General features: G+C 43.3%; 1 protein-coding gene across 2 annotated transcripts; it reads left to right on the top strand.

The window, feature by feature from the left end:
* Positions 1-319: 319 nt before the first annotated feature.
* DBI (diazepam binding inhibitor, acyl-CoA binding protein) lies at positions 320-7,815 on the top strand. Of its 2 annotated transcripts, XM_038421785.2 has the most exons (4): positions 320-469; positions 2,208-2,325; positions 5,213-5,275; positions 7,541-7,815. In XM_038421785.2, the coding sequence occupies exons 1-4, from the start codon at positions 461-463 to the stop codon at positions 7,612-7,614; spliced, it is 264 nt and encodes an 87-aa protein (XP_038277713.1). In that variant the 5' UTR covers positions 320-460; the 3' UTR covers positions 7,615-7,815. The 2 variants fall into 2 exon arrangements, with proteins under 2 accessions (XP_038277713.1, XP_043360929.1); XM_043504994.1 differs by lacking the exons at positions 5,213-5,275; positions 7,541-7,815 and adding an exon at positions 4,650-4,792.
* The last annotated feature ends 10,540 nt before the right edge of the window (positions 7,816-18,355 follow it).

Genomic DNA, 18,355 nt, shown 5'->3' with positions numbered 1-18,355 from the left:
CTTCCCTTGCCTCTGCACTTTCCGACGCAGGGGCGGGACCTCTCGCAAGGTGCAAGGCTCCGCGATTGGCCGCACGGTACTCTATCCCCGCCCCTTCCTCCCGCCTACCTTCACAGCTCCGTGTGATTGGGCGCAGATCTCCTTCTGCCTTGCCCCTCGCTGTTCCGGGATTGGCGTCGGGGGCTCCGACCACGACCCTCCTTTGCTGATTGGCGGCCAGGCGCCCCTGAGCCCGCCTCCCGCGCGGGAGGATTGGCGTCGGCGGGGCGCGCTGCCCCCCCTCCCTTCCCGCCCAGTTGGAACCGTGATTGGTCGCCGGACGCCGCGCCCCCATCGGGCTCGGTGATTGGGCGGCGGTCGCTCTGGCGATGGCTGAAGGCGGAAGTGCTGGTACACGCGGGCGAGAGGGTGCGAGCCAGTGGACCAGTCGCCCGACAACCCGCTGCTCCCGACTGCTGCTATGTCTCAGGTACCGGGGGCACGCGCTGGGGGAGGGGTTATGGGGCGGGGAGCGGCCCGTCCACATTCCCTCCCCCCCCCCACCTTCCCATCCCCTCACCGCGGGGGCGGGGGGGGGGGTCGCTTCACTCGCGTGGTCTCGTCGCCCGTAGCTGGGACCCCTCCATTTTTCTTCCCCTCGCCCCAGGCTGAGGGGGCGGCTCTGGCTCGGCGCTAGCGACTCCCCCCTTTTCCGCCCTTCTCCCGGAGGCTTCTTGCTCCCGCTCCCTGTGAGAGAGAGAGAGAGAGACCTGAACCCAGGCGGCTTCTCCTCTCGCCCAGGGAGCCAGCCTGGGCCTCCCCGCCCGAGCAGCCGCCGCCATCTGCTCCTGCTGGGCCTGGAGCCCGCAAAGTGGGAGTTGCCCCCCCCCCCTCAGCCGCGCCCCCCCCCCCCCAGCCGCTGCAGCGCTAAGGCCTGGGTCTGCCGGCGGCCGTGGGGTTGTGTAGGGCAGGCCCCCTACTCCCGACGAGCGTCCCCACTCTGAAACTGGGTTGAGAGCTAGCCTGGGGAGGGCCGCATGCCCAGCACACAGGTTACAGGTGAGGTAGGGCACGTCTGCTGTATCCTTCTTGTTTCTCCATCTCCTAATAACCCGAGGCCTGTGTAGTGCTGCTATTACAAGTAGTTGGGGGCGGGGGTGGTTTTAGCCTTACAAAGGGAGAGGCGTTTGCATGGATGCACAGGGTCGCATAAGGGCATCTGGGGTGGTAGTGGAGACTGTGAGTCTGCTGCCCATAGGGCTAGTAAGGGCCTGTGTGAAGGTGCCATGGTGAACAAGTGGCCTGATTATCAAGATTCACACCAGCGTAATTGAACGAAGCACTGCTGAAGCCAGTGGAGCTGGGCTGGCGTTAAGAGAACAGTCTTCTTTCCCTTATCAGACCTCTTGGATATGTTGGCTTGGTAACAACTAGGACACAAGTTGCAGAGTTGGCATGTCCTTGTACTCTTTAGCAAGATAGCAACTACTTTCAGTTTGTGTGTGCATGTGCAGCCCTATAAAATAAGGGTTACCACTTCACTGCCACAAAAATGGCACATAAAACGCTTGCATAAACATCCGCTGTGTAACATGTTGAGACAATAAACGGATGGGGGTGGAGAGAATATACAGGGGAGAGGTCATTCACTTGGATAGGGTGGGGTGGGAAATGGCTGGTAATTACCAGCAAAAATGGTAGGTGCCAACTGTAACTATATAATCTCAGAATCACAAAGTGAACTTTCTTAATTGGGGGAGTGAAGGGGTGGGAATGCTTAACATTTGAGGGCTGTGTTCAAGGCCTCCTTTCTGCCAAATCCTCACTGCAGATTTCCCAACTTCTTTCCCCATGCAATATTTATAGCAAACGTCTCTGATCCTGCTGCTGCTTTCACAATAGCAGACTTTCACTCATCCTACAGGGCACAAACTGATGTAACACAGGGAAGAGTTGAAAATACTGATTAGTAACACAGTTCAATTGACTTTTAATGTGTTACAATTATTAGCATTTCTATCTACATACAATGTAATGTTTATAATCTCTTGTCTCATACCTTCATGTAAACTCCAGTCATGAGACTTGGTTTCAACTTTAATTTTTGTGTCCTTCCTGCTATTTTTGTCATCTTCAAGCAGACCATACATTTGTCAGTTCAAGATTTAAACTAATATCTACTGGCAAGAGTGAAAACCAACGTAGACTTTTATGATCTTTTCATTTAGGCCGAGTTTGATAAAGCTGCTGAAGAAGTTAAGCAACTGAAATCTCAACCAACAGATGAAGAAATGCTGTACATCTACAGTCACTTCAAACAAGCTACAGTTGGAGATATAAACACAGGTATGTATTGGAAAGGAGTTCTAGGCTTGAGGAATAAGAAGTGCTCATAAACATTAATTTTCAATAAAGAGAAAATAAGTGCTCACTTTAAGTTGCTGCTAATGGCTTTAGATGTACATCCGTCTTGCTGTAAATTACTCTTAAGTAGTGAAACTGACAGTGTGTAATGCAACATGACCTTGACCTCTAGCTCTCAAATCACTGACCGTAAACAACTACGCTGCTGCTTTTTTGAGGCAAAATCTCAATGGTGTAGACAAAGAGTGGGTTTCTGAAAATTTGGGGGTGCTGCTGCTTTGGCATAACCTTTACATATAAATATACCAAATTGACCCAACCCTCTACTATTCAGCTGAGAGCTGCTTAAACAATATAAAAATAATGGTGTGTTCTTACCCTGCATTTAATTCTCTTTATTTTGTACTTTTTCTAGTTGGCATTCTTAACTACTCTTGACATTGGGGCCTCCCATTTTTATATGCTGGAGCAATACTGTTTCAATCCTCTGGATGTAGATGTATTTGGCCAGTCAGTTCTATTGCACTAGATTAACCAATGCCTCATTAAGATAAATATGGTATTGATAGCTATGTAAATACCTCCCTAAGCAAATAACCAATTGTCTTATTCGCAGACCTTAAAGTAGCTGCCCCAGTAGACTGATGTAGGGAAAAGCAACATAGCTACCCTACTGCTAGTGCCAGACTAATAGGTGAAAAGCAAGTAAACTTTTTTTCTGATCCTTTAAGGCCAAGTACAAGTTGTAATGATATAATTAAAGGTTTTTTCACTGGTTTGGTTTAGACTAGTGCAATTTAATGACACTTTGATTTTAAATCTGGTCTATACTTGCTTAGCATACTTCTCTAAATCTACAGGCATTAACTAAACTGATGACCAGTTTTGAACAAATACCAGCTAAAACATATAACTTTAGCCAGTGCACCTTCCATCAGTGCAACTTGTGAATATAGAAAACCCTAAGAATCCTGCATCCTTTATACAGCTGCTGTATGAAACGGCATTAATTTTCAGCTTTTGGGCAGCTGTGACCAAGAGGCTATCTAGACTAGGAGAATTGCACTGATATAGGTGCTGCATCTGTGGAAATGGGGCTTGAACTAGTTTGGTTTACCAGGGTAAATTGCAGCATACAATGGGCATCTGCATTTACATAACTGCACTGGTATAAAAACAGTGTAGATAAGGCCTAAATAGGTCTACTTTTAAAGAAAATCAAAGGCAGCTGAAGCCATAAAAAATAAAGCAGGTGTGTACTGAAACAAGAGAAACTTCAATAAGAGCTGGCTATGGGATTTGGAGAAGAAACAAGTCCACCCACAGATGAGGTACAGTGCTAAGCCTGTTCCACTGCTTCACTTATCTTAAGAGGCAAACTTTCATAGTTTCCCAGTCTAATGATTCAAACAATCTTGGTGGTCTTGCATAACATCTGAAGTGAGTTAAATGTAGAAATGGAAAAATGCTAGCTGAAGCACTGGTGTACTGACTCAGTTAGTGGTGAGGCCCAACAGACATGGGTCTGGTTCCAAGCGGCCTGGAGTTGGCACACTGTAGAGTTGTTAAATGCGCACATAGACTTTTTTGTATAGGCAAACTTACACTGCACTGTAGGCCTGACTCTGCAAAGGAGCAGAGGTGAAAAGAAAACTAGCTTGGCTCTAAGCTTAGGCTTCTGGAACAGCATGGAATGCAAAATAGTGGTTCTGAAGTGTCATGGCATGCCATTAAAACTTGCTTCACAATAACACCACTACAAATCATACATCCGTTCATAGCTTACTTCTGGAACAAGCACATGTGGAGCAATAACCTAGTTTCCCATTTTGTTACGGGGTGGAACTACCAACTAATGCTATAGGTCACTCCACTGCTGTAAGGCCAGCACAAGGCTAATACTCTGCCTCTACATCTAGCTGCTGGTCTAAGAGCACTTACCCATGACTGCATATTAAATTTAATTGAGAACACTGAGAACTTTTACTCGTTTGAGAAGGCCCAAAGCTGGAAGTTATTCTTGAGACTGGGAGGAGGTTTCATATCGCCTTTCTCTTGTGTATTATGCCATCTCTCTGGCTACAGTATCTTTCACATCTCTTAAGACTGAGTTACCGTTGAGCACCTCTGCTGATACCCTTAAGTTAACAGAATTAACCAAGATGTAGCAGAAAACTCTAGTACTCTGTGACTCATTCCTAAGGAGCCTTAGGTTATCTATGGCTGACCTCTACAACCTATCTTATTTTTGAAGGGACACCAACTTTAAGTTGAACAAACTTTTTTTTTTTTTTTTTTTACTACAGCTGCCCTTGAGCCTCATGCCTACTTTGGTTTTACAACTGCTGTCCTACTAATGTGTTTTCCCCTGTTACTGTATGAAGTGCCCACCCAAACAGGAAAACTGGCAGTGCTGTCCAAGTGCACAAAGTAAGCTGAAGTTTAAATTGAGTCATAGCAAACTTGTTTCAGAGTAGCAGCCGTGTTAGTCTGTATTCGCAAAAAGAAAAGGAGTACTAGCGGCACCTTAGAGACTAACAAATTCGTTAGTCTCTAAGGTGCCGCTAGTACTCCTTTTCTTTTTATAGTAAACTTGAGTTCTCACCAACAATAGATAATAAACTTAGTAGAGATGACAATGTGGAGTTCTGTTAACACTAGAAAGTTATAACCAGCTTTCTCCAGCATCTGAACAAAACAGAGTGTAGTCTAGAAAGAGCTAATTCAGGAAGTATAATGTCTGAAATGAGACCATGTTGACACAGAACCACCACATCTAGAGCAATCTCATGAAAGGACATGAGAGATTCCCAACAGTGTGGTGTGTGTCCCCTGACTCTTCTGTGGCTAATAATATTGTCTGTCCTAGAGCGCCCTGGCTTTCTTGACTTCAAAGGCAAAGCAAAGTGGGATGCCTGGAATGCATTAAAAGGTAAGTCTCTAATAAAGATGACATGAAAACGGCAGGATTGGTCACAAATCCTAATACTCTCGCTACTTAATGAATGAGTAGAAGACTTCTGTGACTACGTGTCCAAGACAATTAGGAGTTGCTGCTGGCTGGTTCAGGCTCGTTTACCTATATACTCTGATGTAATTAATGGATAGTTAACACTGTAGGACAGCTGACTTAACACTTCTAATGTGGTACTTCTGTACTGGCATTGAACTGTTCAAATCAATACCTAACTACAAAAGTGCTCCAGGTTATTTATACATATCTTTTAGATCTTTATATAGCCATCATCATAGTATCTGAGCACTTCAGTCTTTAACTCTTCCTCTCCCATCCTTCTGAGGTGGGGAAGTATTGTTAGCCCTCTTTGCATATGGAGAACTGAGGCACAGACTGACTTGCTCTACAACAGACTTCTTGTATAACCTTATGCAAGAAATTGATCTTGGTCTGCCAAGTGCCAGGCTAGCACCCAAACGACTGGATCATTCTTCCCCCTCATTAATAATGTTGATGCAGTTTCTATGTTCCATTGCATTAACTGAATTGCTCTTCCAATCGAGGGATTATCGCTGGGCCCTCAGTTCACCTCATCACTTCACAGATGTGAAGTCCCAGACTAAGGTAGCAGTGTACCTAAAAGGCAAACTGCTTTGAGCCACCCTCTCAACCAGCGAGGGGTAGGTGTATTGCTATTATCTGCACTATATCCAAATGTTGCTTTGGAGAGTAAGCTTGTCTCATCAAATCATTGTTCAACGGATGCCCCTGCAAACAAATCGGAGCAGGTCTAATATAGATCCAACAGCCTAGAGTGTCCCTCTTAACTTCCTTACAACTTGACTGCATGCCACCTAGTCACATAGCAAGGAATTGTAACTTGGCATTAAGATGTCTTTTAGACACAGTAAACTGGCTTGTGACTGAGCAAAGCTGCATGCTTTATCAAAGTACCTTCTGGGGGAATCCTGAAAGGAATGTAGGCTCCTTCTCTAGAAGGCAACACCAAATCACATGCAATACCAAATTATAACCAACAAAAATGTTGTAAACTGTCCAACCAAGGATGTAAATCCCACTTCTACATGTGCTGAAACTTTTATGGATTTTTTTTTTTTTAAATATTGCCTGTCCTGCAGCAGTTTTGTTTTTAAACCTACCCCCTGCTGGGGAAAGTCCTGTCACCTGGAAGTAGTATGTGGGCCCTGTCAGGAAAGAGGCCAACCTACGCTTCCTGTGATGCAAGGAATTACAGCTGATGTTGCTTGGGGCCAGCTTGGTGGGAAAGAGAAGCAACTCCATGTCTAACCCCGCAGCCCTTTTGTTGGTGGGTGGGGGGGAAATGTGAAGGGGGAAAGGCAGGTAATTGCTGCTTGGAAACAGGCAAAGTACAGGATGGGTGACAAAAGCAAGTTGTCATAGAGGGCAACTCCTGTTGTGAAGGGGTTACCCCATCATAGTTGTGCCTATAGAGCTAACCTTATGAATAAGATGTTCTCACTAGATCAGTGGTTTTCAGTCTAAGGGTCATTTGCAGACCCTTATCTCAAATTGAGGTATGGACCCCTTTGGAAATCTTAAACATAGTATGTGGGCCCACACAGGTCTGAAGACCACAAGTTGAAAACCACTCACTAGATCAAGAGTGTAATATTTAATTTTGTGAGCATTTAGGCTGCTGCTACTACTAAATAGCCAAGTAGTTGAGCATCAGTTTAAAGGTTATAGCACAAAGGCTGGACAAACAAATGAATCTCTAGGAGGAATTGCAGCTATAACACTAAAGTGGGTGGCCCACTTTAATTCATTGACAGTGTTATGGCATGCAAATTAGAATGTCTCCTCTGAATTGCTTGCCATGAGTGGGTTACGGCCTCCACTAATTTCGTGATGCTATGGCGTACTCAGAGTATTCTAACTGCTTGGTAATATTTTTATTGTTCCAGTTGAGTTCTTACTACTCTGCAGTATGAGGCTTACTCACCAGCCCTGGAACTTCACAATTCACTTCAGTTAATACAAAGTGATTGGCACTAAGGAGTTTCCAGGAAGCAGCTGTGTATCCTCCAGCTGTTTTAAAGTGGTTTGCCGAAGGTTTCTAGTGCAACATAGATCTTACTAGACAACTGAACTGGGGAGAACTTGGTTCTTTAAGCGTAACAAGTGGCTATTACAAGTGCTCTATGGGGAATATGGCTAGAATATTTTAGTCTTCATCTGATGCATGTCTTCTCATTTCAGGAATGGCCAAAGAAGAGGCAATGAAAGCTTACATAGCGAAAGTGGAAGAATTAAAGGGCAAATATGGCATCTAAGAATTGCATCCATTCGTCACTTGCACACCTGAAATATGCCTTATTTCTTAATACTAGGGATAACTGATTAATACTGGAGGTGACTGGAGTGTATACTGTACTGCAGTTTGAGTTCTGCAATTCAGATTAAAGTGCTGTCTAATTGTTTAAATTCAATCACTTGTAAATTACACCTAATGAATTAAAGTACACTTGTTATCATTGTGGTGGTCACTTTAATACAGGGATTTGGCTCATTTGTTTATCTCCACCTGATAACTGACTGTGATAAAGATTTACCAAAACAATAGCTATAATGCAACACTTTAAAAGTTTCTTGCACTTCCTGTTTATCATTGCAAAACTGAAGCTGTGAGCTGTCCTGCCCACTAGAGGGCTCCAATAACCTTTCATAATGCAATAGGAACACTGGCTTCATCAAAATTAAACAGTAATTGTTACCACATTACTATCTCTAGTATAGAGGAGACACTTGATGGATAATCTGCAATTACTAAAGGCTAGAATACTTCATGATTATCTTAATACTATAGATTTAAACATTTTGTTAAAGCTAATGTTAAACATTCTCAGGATTCTTATAGTATGGTTCTCTACACTGATTCTGCTATGGCTGGTGCCCTTTGCCCAAGCTTGCTTGATTTAAGTCCGTAAAAGCCTTCCATCCCTCACAGTATAATCATCTACATAGCACACTTTGTGTGGATCTCAAACAACTTCCCCAACTGGGGAAATTCTCATGTGTTGAGGGAGGGAGGGCAGGGGAGACTTTTAGTAATTTGCCTACCATTCTGCAGTCAATAACTGATCTCTGTACCCAGTGCCAATCACTAAATCATACTGTTGGTTATAGGCTGTTCCCTCCCATCTCCCTTTCTTTTCATGTTAAATATAGGCTAACAGCCTTTCCCTCTGGATACTTTAGTTTGTTGGGTTTCAGAGTAGCAGCCGTGTTAGTCTGTATTTGCAAAAAGAAAAGGAGTACTTGTGGCACCTTAGAGACTAACAAATTTATTAGAGCATAAGCTTTCGTGAGCTACAGCTCGCTTCATCGAAGCGATCAGTGCTAGCTCACGAAAGCTTATGCTCTAATAAATTTGTTAGTCTCTAAGGTGCCACAAGTACTCCTTTTCTTTTTAATTTGTTATTACCAGCATTAAAAGGAAAGACAACCTGTGGCTGGAATGGGCAAGAACTTAATTGAACGCAGTGTAGTACCAGTTGACATAGCATCTCAAACACCTCTCCAGAAATAAAAATCTAACCTGGGAAAATTCAAGGACTATCTTTCAAAGGAATACTTTCAGGAGCTTTTAAGTATCTTGCTTCAGTGGTTGTTTTGTAGCTACTTTTATTTCAAAAGATGAAGCCAGAGCATGGATTTAAAAGCGTAGGCTCAGAATGACCATGAATGAGGATTGTGGAGAATTCAGATAACTAAGTGGATTTTTTCTTTTTCTTAAAAGGTGAGAAGTAACCCACATACTTTCCTCTACCTTGCAAGAGGAATGCTATAGATTCTGTCATATTAGCTGCTTGGGCATACAGGAATAGTATGTGCTGCAAGTACGATATCATGGGTAAATAGGATGGGGCCCTTTGACAGTTGTCAGGTAAGCCTAGGGGTAGTTGACTCATAATTTTCTAAATTCATGGAAGTGCAAGGATTAGTGGATTCCAGGTAGCTGACTGTCTATACTATTTTGTTGTGTATCTTAAACTTCAGAAAATCTGGCACTCAAATCACAGCTAATTATTTCCCAGCTAAAATGCTAGCAGAAGGCTGAAATGGCTCTACCTCAGTTCCTTCCATGGATTTGAATGACCCTGGCCCACTGCTGTTTTAAATTAAAAGGTTCTGTTGTGAATTTGGTGCTGTAGTTCAGCTTTTCAACTGAATCAGGGGTGGGAGTGGGGAAATTACCTTCTTTAAGATGGAAAATTTATGAGTTTTTTTTCCCCTCTTCTTTGTTTCCTCCTGTTTCATGTCTCTCATCTGACTTCCTCCCCTTTGTTAGAAGCTTAGTGTGTTATATCATTTCCCTAGTAAAATACACAGGGTAGGAGTAGCAGTTTAACCCATGAGATAACTAACTCCCTGCCAGCCCTAAATGCCTTAGGTGGTCCCAAAACTCAACTGTAGTTGTGAAATCAGTGATCCTTAGTGGTTTCCATTAGCTATTGGAGTAGAATAGAACTGGCAAATACTTCCACTTCTGCTTTTATCTGCTGGAAGGTGTCAATATTATCCGGGGACAGTTTGCTAATGTGTCTTCTGTCAGGTAGAATTGCCATTTACATGGCATTTTCAGCTGCCAGAATCTCTACTAGTAGAACAGGATCATCTGGATAAGGTACATGACTGGGCCCTGGGAGACTGTGTGAGACTCAGCAAGTCACTTAATTTTCCTCTTCCTCAGTTCCTTGTTTAAAATGGGGATCATAATTCTGTTCTCCCACCTTTTGTCTTAGATTGTAAGTTTTTTGCAGGATCTCTCGTCATATGAGGCATTGCAGGGTGGGGCCTTTAAGCATATTGGCTGTTTATTATAAAGTAGTTTGCCAGTATCTGCGACTGACACAACTTTCTAGTAGTAAGCAGCATTGGCAAGGATCCTGCACTGATGATACTGTTTCCTGAATCTTTCACTGTCTTTGTTCTGCATCTGTTGTTTAGCTTGGTCTTCTATATTCTGACAGTTTGTGTGCCATATTTCCATCATAAGAAGATTCCTGTGCATCAATATCTTTGCTCAAAAAACATCTGAGGAGATCAGCAGTTATGTCGATCTACACTGTGACTTCCTGAAATATTTTCATGAATGACTGACCATTCTTTTCTCAATCCAATGAGTAATGTTGCTTTTCTGGCACCTGTTTTGGCTTGTGTAGTCTCTGCATCCAAAGTAGACACAAGTTTTCTAGCAGTTGTTACTAGTATCTGATTTAAATTCATATAAAAGGCCCTCTGCCCATTAGCTGGTGTGTAGTGCTAGTTGAAATTAAATTTCCAATCCATGAGAAATTCTGGGGTTTTGGAATTTTTTTGTTCTGAACTGGAATGAAAAATTTATTTTCCTGCAAAACATGCTTGAAAAAATATGTAATGCATAATATAAAATTTCAAAATGAAAAATCAAAACATTATTCCTTATCAAAATGCTTCATTTCAATGTTTTAAACAAAATTTCATTGAAATGTCTATGAAAAGTTTCAATTTTGACAAAATGGCATTTTCCAGTGGTATAATGTTCCACTGGAAAAATTTTGATCAGTTCTGCTGGCGTGTGCTGTTTTAGCAGATAATGAACAGCATGACGCATTGGAGGATGAGCTCTAGGAGGCCATTGAAGAGATCTCCTCAGATAGCCAGGGTCACTGGGATTTGGGAACATGACACCAGGCAACTAGAAGGCGGGCCCAAGTCCTCCAGTAACTGAGCCCAATTCCTAGGTAGCAGCCCCAGGCTAGGACTGATGAGGTAACCTCAGCATGTATTTATCTTTACAATTTTTTATTATTGTGCTAAATGGCTGTGCTACCTCTGTGCCAGGTACCCCCGGGGTGCAGCCATTCTAAGCAAATGTGAACGAGGAGTCTTCGAGGTCCCTTCCTCCCTCCCTTTACCCATGCTATCCATCTTTTTCCCCCTGCGTTTTTCCAGAACGTTGGCTGCTCCAGCTGGGGAATTAGCCTCTGTCTCATGCTAAAGCCCCAACTATTGACCACAGAGGGCACATGCCCATCTACCTATTTTTCTTTCTCCTTTCCTCCATCTGTCCTGCCTGCAAATGCACCCTACTCCCAACCCCATTTGCCTGCTCAATCTGGTGACTGGCAGCATGGTGCAATCGCAGCCTCTACCCCTCCTACAGCAGATATGAAGTGACATAAATATACACAGGGCAACTGTACTGAATTGCCTTACTTGTAAGGGGTTAATCAGTTCAATTAACCTAGTTGGCACCTGACCAGAAGGACAAATGGGGAAAGAAGATACTTTCAAATCTGTGGGGGGAGGTTTTGTTTGTGCTCTCTTCATTTGTTCCCTTTCTGGACCGGAGAGAGGGACCAGGCAGGAAAAACATCTCCTGAAAACCTACCTGAAATGAGCATCTAAGAATACAAAAATTGTAAGTAAGGCAAGGAAATGTTAAATTATCATTTGTTTTAGCTTGTGAATTTTCCCTATGCTAAGAGGTAATTTCATTCCTGTTTTGTAACTTGAAAGCAGAATCAGAGGGGAATCCTGTGTGTTTTTAAATCTTTTTATTACCCTGTAAAGTTACCTTCCATCCTGATTTTGCAGGTGTGTTTTTTTTAAATCTTCTTTTAAGAACCTGATTGATTTTTCAGTGCCCTAAAAACCAAGGGGTTTGATCTGTGCTCACATTGTAACCAATTGGTTTGTATATTACTCTCAAGTCTCCACAGGAAAGGGAATGAAGCGGTTTGGGGAAATATTTTGGGGAAACATGGTCTCCAAGTGGCCCTTTTTACTGAATTTTTGTCTAAATCACTTGGTGGTGGTAGCAGTACCGTCCAAGGACAAGGAAAGGATTTGTGCCTTGGGGAAGTTTTAACCTAAGCTGGTAGAAATAAGCTTAGGGGGTGTTTCATGCAGGTTACCACATCTGTACCTCAGAGTGGGGAGGGAACCCTGACACAAATAATGAAAACAACCATTTGTGTGAAAGTCAAGCTTGGATGGAAGCAGCAGTTAGAGGGAAATAAGTTTGTTTGGTGTTCTGTTTCCATGAGGTAGATAGCGATAGGATGTGCCTGTAAAGCTACAAAGACTACAGCTCCTTGCTGAGGTATAACTGCCCTGGAACTCTCACACGTACAGGAAAAGAACTTAACCTTATGGACTGCAAAACTCTTAATGGCATTTCACAAGCTTTTTCAGAGGGAGACTAGGAACCGAATGATTCAGTTAGTCATTGCAGACCCCTATCTATTTTTCCTCTGCACTTTCACCATGTCTGCAGGGGAGATAAAGCAAAATCTAAGAACTTCCTCAGTTTTTTTGTTTGACGATTATGAGGAATAGCTGCACATTCAAGCCCTTCCCCAATCCCCCATTGTATAGCTTACAACTCTCTTCCACTCCTGTTGCATGGCCGGTGGGGACTATTTTGATGAATAACTTCACAGCATATCTTGCTGGTCTGCCCTTAGCCCATTTCAATAAGGCCATTATCTGCCTCCTAGTCGCCAACCTCAGTGTAATGTCATCCAGAGTCAGGACATCTTAAAGGGGGTATAAAGGGGATTAACATCTAGCTTGCTCCCAGATGCCTCCCCCATTCCCTGCTACTGCTTCTGACACCATGTAGGTGCCTCCAATGTATACCAAAACTACAAAGCCAGACGAGGAAAGTAGTTCCCAGCCCCCCTACCACCAAACTCTGCACAGCCTCCAAGGCAGTAAGGAAAACTCGTGATGAAATGTTGGCTGACATCACTGCAGAGTCTCCCCAAAAAAACCCCAATATCAGAAAGGTGCAGTACATGAGGACAAAGACCGAGAGAGAAATAGGGAGCTCTCCAGAAATTATGGGAGTGGTCAGGGGCAGCGTTGGCAGAGCAAGAAGTAGTATAAAAAAAGACAGGGAGATGCAGAGGCAATACAAAGCCAAAATGCTCTGCTGCTGCGCGTGTTGCTGTTACTGTAACAGGCAATGCAGTGTTATAAACTGTCACCCGCCATGTTATGCAGACCCTGGACAATACGGGCTTCTGGGGACAACAGCACCTCCTCCCTGCTGTACCTTCACAGCAGTGCTCCCAGGGGCCATCTTTTCACAGACCCAAGCTCACTGCAATGAGAATAGTTGCACCTAGGAACTGAGTTCTTGTGAGCCCTCTAGCACCCGATAACTTCGAGCCTTGCCACACAACACCAGAAGGCACACGAACAAGAAGACGCAGAGGCATTGTGACTTTAAGCCCTCCCCAGCCCTCCACCCATGTTGTGCCCCACACTGCTCCCCACTTTCATGTCTTGTGTGAGATTCTTTACCTTGGGGAAGCACCCTATAACCCCCATATTCCTCATTTAAATATAATTGTGATATTGCATGTAAAGCATGCCATGTGAGGTCTCATGGGAAAGGTTGTGATCTGCTGAAAGCCATTGTTCCATCCAAATGTGTATATCATTAGTGTAGATGAAGTTATGAGATTGTGTTCTATGTATACTAAAATATGCTATGAGTTGGGGAATTGCCCGGATATTAGATCCTCACGGACAAGGGAGCTAACCAATGTCCAGGCGGGTGTCGAATAACCATCAACAGCCATTGTCCACAAGGGAGTTACAATTCAATCCCTCACTTGCATAAGGCCACATCAGGGGAATTGCTCAACCTTGCCTGGTCACTCAGCAATGCCCCCAGACATGCCTGAACTTGTGTTCTCCAAGCACGTGAACTGAGGGTATAAAACAGAACACAGGACCTCATACTTGGCCTTTCTCCTGACTTCACCTATGCTGCAAGCAACAAGAACACTCCAAAAGACTGAAGACTCCAACAGAGGAGACTGGCCCAGATTTCAACCTGTGTACTATGAACTGCAATATCGAGTGCAGTGAGAAAAACTACTTAATCTACATGTTGCCCAGTCTAATAGGGTTGAGAGTTTAGACTGCATGCTTATATTTTATTTTATTTTGGTAACCACTCTGACTTTTTGCCTATCGGTTATAATCGCTTAAAATCTATCTTTTGTAGTCAATAAACTTGTTTTACTGTTTATCTTTACCAATGAGTTTGCCTAAAGTGTCTGGTAAATCTACTCAGGTTTGCAAAGGCTGGTATATATCCACTTTCCATTGATGAAGTGGTAAACCAATTAAGTAACTTGCACTGCTTGTCTTGAGCAGTGCAAGATGGTATATTCCTGAGGTACAAGGCTGGGAGCTGGGGGAATTTGGCTGGTATCTTAATCTGTGTGATTCATGAGTGGCTCTGGGAGCATTCATGCAATCCAACTGGGTGTGGGGCTCCACATGGGGTTGTTCTTAGTGATCATAGAGCCCAGAGGGGTTTTCTGCTTGATAAGGGGGCACAGCAGGGATCCCATCACATCTTATTTCACTGGTTTAAACATTTCTTCGTAGTTGTTAGATGATGGATTGTTTTGTTTTATAATAAAAAAAAAATCTGTTTCATTATGGTTTCAGTTAAAGATTATTTGTTACATCATAGACTGTTTAATAATAATAACCTTGAAAACTTTATTCATAAGGTGTCAACAATGCATTTTACACAGAAAATAATTTTTAAATAAAAGCATAAGAATGGCCATACTGGGTCAGACCAATGGTCCATCTAGCCCTGTATCCTGTCTTCCAACAGTGACGTGCTTCAAAGAGAATGAACAGAACAGGGCCGTTATCAAGTGGTCCATCCCCTGTCCAGTCCCAGCTTCTGGCATGCAGAGGTTTAGGGAAACCCAAACCATGGGGTTGCATCCCTGACCCTTTTAGCTAATAGCCATTGATGGACCTATCCTCCATGAATATATCTAGTTCTTTTTTTAACCCAGTTATACTTCAGGCCTTCACAACATCCCCTGGCAAGGAGTTCCACAGGTTGACTGTGTGTGGTATGAAGAAGTACTTCCTTCTGTTTGTTTTAAACCTGCAGCCTATACCCTATTCACTTTCTCCACACCATTCATGATTTTATAGACCACTAACATAGTCATCTAAACTGAACAGCTCCAGTCATTTTAATCTCTCATCGCATGGAAGCTATTCCATACCCCGTAATGCAGCTGTTCCATACCTATGATGATTTACAAAAGTATCTAATCAATGTCAGAAGGTGAAATAAGGATTGCCACAACATTACACCTCCACTACCCATAAACAACACTGAATTGCTCACAATACATCCCACCCTGCACTCCACAAGATAACTGTTGGATGTACAGTTGCACAGTTTCAGACCTAAGACTCAAAATAAGAGCAATAGGCATTCCAGACATGATTGCCCTGCCTGTTACCATTTTCTATGGAATGCCTTGCAGGCTGCTCAGATCACTGAGTAAGTCTTTGCATCTCAGCCTCCCACTCATCATTAAGGCTTTACTGCTCTCTCTCACAAATACTGTGCAAAATAAAGCATGCTGCTATAATCTTTAGCAGGCTTTTTTCTGCTGCTTCCAACCTATTCCACAAACAGCACCACTTTCCTTTCAAATAGCCAAATGCACATTCCACTACTATTCGGCAGCTACTGAGGTGGTAGTTAAACAGTTATTTCCTTCTATCCAAGGAGCTTGTGAATGGCTTCATTAACCAGGGAAACCGACGAGTAAGCCAGGTCTCCCAGGATAACCAGAGCAGCGTGCATACAATTAATGTCCATAGTGATCCTGGGGACAAACAGTCCTCTCTGTTCAGGTAAAGTGGGCGGAGTTTCAAAAGATCCTAGCATCATGGACATTCCAGACCTCCCTGCACTTATGTCCATAAACCTACCATGGTGGTCAACGAGCCCTTGGTGCACCCTGGAGAAATACCCTTTCTGTTTATAAATTCTGATCCCTGTTGGGAAGGGGCAAATAATAGGCACATCAGTCCTATCAGTTGTCCCAATATAGTTTGGGAAGCCCTTGCATGTAAATCCATCAATAAACTCCTGAGCATTACCAAGCTTCCTCGTGCAACAGTTCCTTTTCCATGACAATGGCCCCAGTAGTCAATCTCCCCATGCTGAATTGGGTTGGCTATGGACCAGTGGCATTCAGGGATATGTGTATGGTTTTTAAAGCTTCCAGATGGCGACCTGCTTGTCCCTGGGCATGGGGCATTGTGTGCTGGCACACCGTCACTGCAGCTCCAGGGTTAGTTTAGCACATATCTCCAAAAAGGTCACCTTCCTCACCCTGAAAATCTCTTGCCCCTGCAGGTTATAGCAGGTCTGCAGAATGATTCTTTGCCACTAGTCCACACTGGTTTCCCAACCCAGAAACAGCATTGAATAGTGTGAAGTTGCACCACAAATCTGTCCTGTACTAACAGTTGATGGGGGTCCTCCTCTTCTTCCATGTCCTTCTCTCACTTCTTCCTGCTGCTGGAGGAGCTGCTGCTGCTGCCACGTCATCTGCTCAGTGCTGTGACAAGCAAAGTCCAAAGCCAAATTCATCTGGCTGAAATACAGCTCAAGCTGCCTCTATGTATTCACAGTTGCAAGCATACCGGCACAGAGCATTGTTGGGTCCATGCTGGCCACAGCAATTAAAAAATGGCCTAGTCCACCAGAAAGGAAGTATGAGGTGGAGACAGAAGACACATGGGAGATCCTAGATATAGATAAGATCTTTGACTAATGGAGGAACAGATATTTCTGATTACAGGGGGATACTAGAATGAGGGGGATTCCTCCAATAGTTTCTCAGGTAGTTGCTATTGTCTCCCCAGCTATACCAATTTCCAATCTAGCCTGTGATGTTACATCTATGAAGAGCAGTGGGGTCTTGATTAACACAGAGTATGCAGGAGGGGAAACTATGCTCTCAGGCAGACCAATGTGAAGATGAGTCAGAGGACAACTGGCAGTCATATGTCCTGAAGCCTAGGTTTGCAGGGAGTGTAGGATGGAGTTTGGACTTTGGATACGCCAATAATAAATGTTAACTTGAGCCTGTGATAAGACAGCCCTTTACTTATCATTCTCATATTATTACTCCTTACCCAAAAGCATTATTTGCATTCTATCAAATGCAATAAGAGATTGTGCAAAAGTTGACTTTTATTATTCAATGAGTGTTGTTCTTGATTTGAACTATTTGGAATTATTTTATCACTGCCAGGGCCAAAGTATGTAAAACAGATTACATGTATTACATTTCACATTACCCTTTTCCTAAAGCTCTTTCTCACCGACTTTGCAGATGCTCCTTATTTTGAATGGCTTGAAGGGTCATTCTCCTTACTGCAGTGAGGGCATACTAGCAATGGAAACCTTCCTTCCTCTAGTTATCTTGGTGATGGTCTTTTGGTACTAAAAATGTTAGAGTGAATAGCATCCAAATATAAAAGAAAAAAAGAAGTTTACTGTGATGGAATACACTCCGTATTCATACCCTACGTACCACTGTAATAATCTTTGTATAAAGTATGCCTACGGCGATATCATTTGAAAACTCATAATTGGCTGGACAGTATTGTCCTGATAAAATATGTTTGGCCACCTTGTATGTGAAGTTATAAAATTCCCATGCATGATGTTATTAACCTGTGTTCCAAAGCCCATAGACCTGCCCAAGCAGATATCGCAAACAGGTCTGTCCTAATTAAAGGAATGTATGCTTGCCTTAATTTGAATTTAAGCAGTAAACAGAATCATCAAGCAGGAAGGGGAAACAAAGGAAGCTCAAACAAGTGGAAAAAAACCAGCCCGGAATACCTTCCACATAAACTCTTTGTCTCCTGGTTCTCACATGGAAATGTTTTTCAAGAGGGGGACTGAAACTATAAAAAAGAGGCACAAACACCCCAAAGGACCCGCCTTCCTCCCTGTCTGTCTCTGGCATTGCACCTCAGAAGACAAAGGAAAACAGCCATTGGACTCTGGGTGTAGGGTGCGGAGGGTGGCAGTCCTGACCTAAAGAGTTTGGTCAGTAATCTGCTGGAATATGAAAGCCTGATGGAACAAGAGAGTTTCTTAAATAGATACTAGAAAGTGTTTTATCTTTATTTTTCTTGTAACCATTTTTTATTTTT

This window comes from Dermochelys coriacea, chromosome 11, assembly GCF_009764565.3.
Source record: "Dermochelys coriacea isolate rDerCor1 chromosome 11, rDerCor1.pri.v4, whole genome shotgun sequence".
In the NCBI taxonomy this organism is placed as follows: domain Eukaryota; kingdom Metazoa; phylum Chordata; order Testudines; family Dermochelyidae; genus Dermochelys; species Dermochelys coriacea.
This window is presented reverse-complemented; position numbering and strand designations above follow the sequence as displayed.

Excerpts from the sequence above, each read along its gene's own strand:
- DBI (XM_038421785.2), top strand. Across the intron at positions 2,326-5,212 it reads AGTTGGAGATATAAACACAG|AGCGCCCTGGCTTTCTTGAC; the intron begins GTATGTATTGGA and ends TGTCTGTCCTAG. Across the intron at positions 5,276-7,540 it reads TGCCTGGAATGCATTAAAAG|GAATGGCCAAAGAAGAGGCA; the intron begins GTAAGTCTCTAA and ends TTCTCATTTCAG.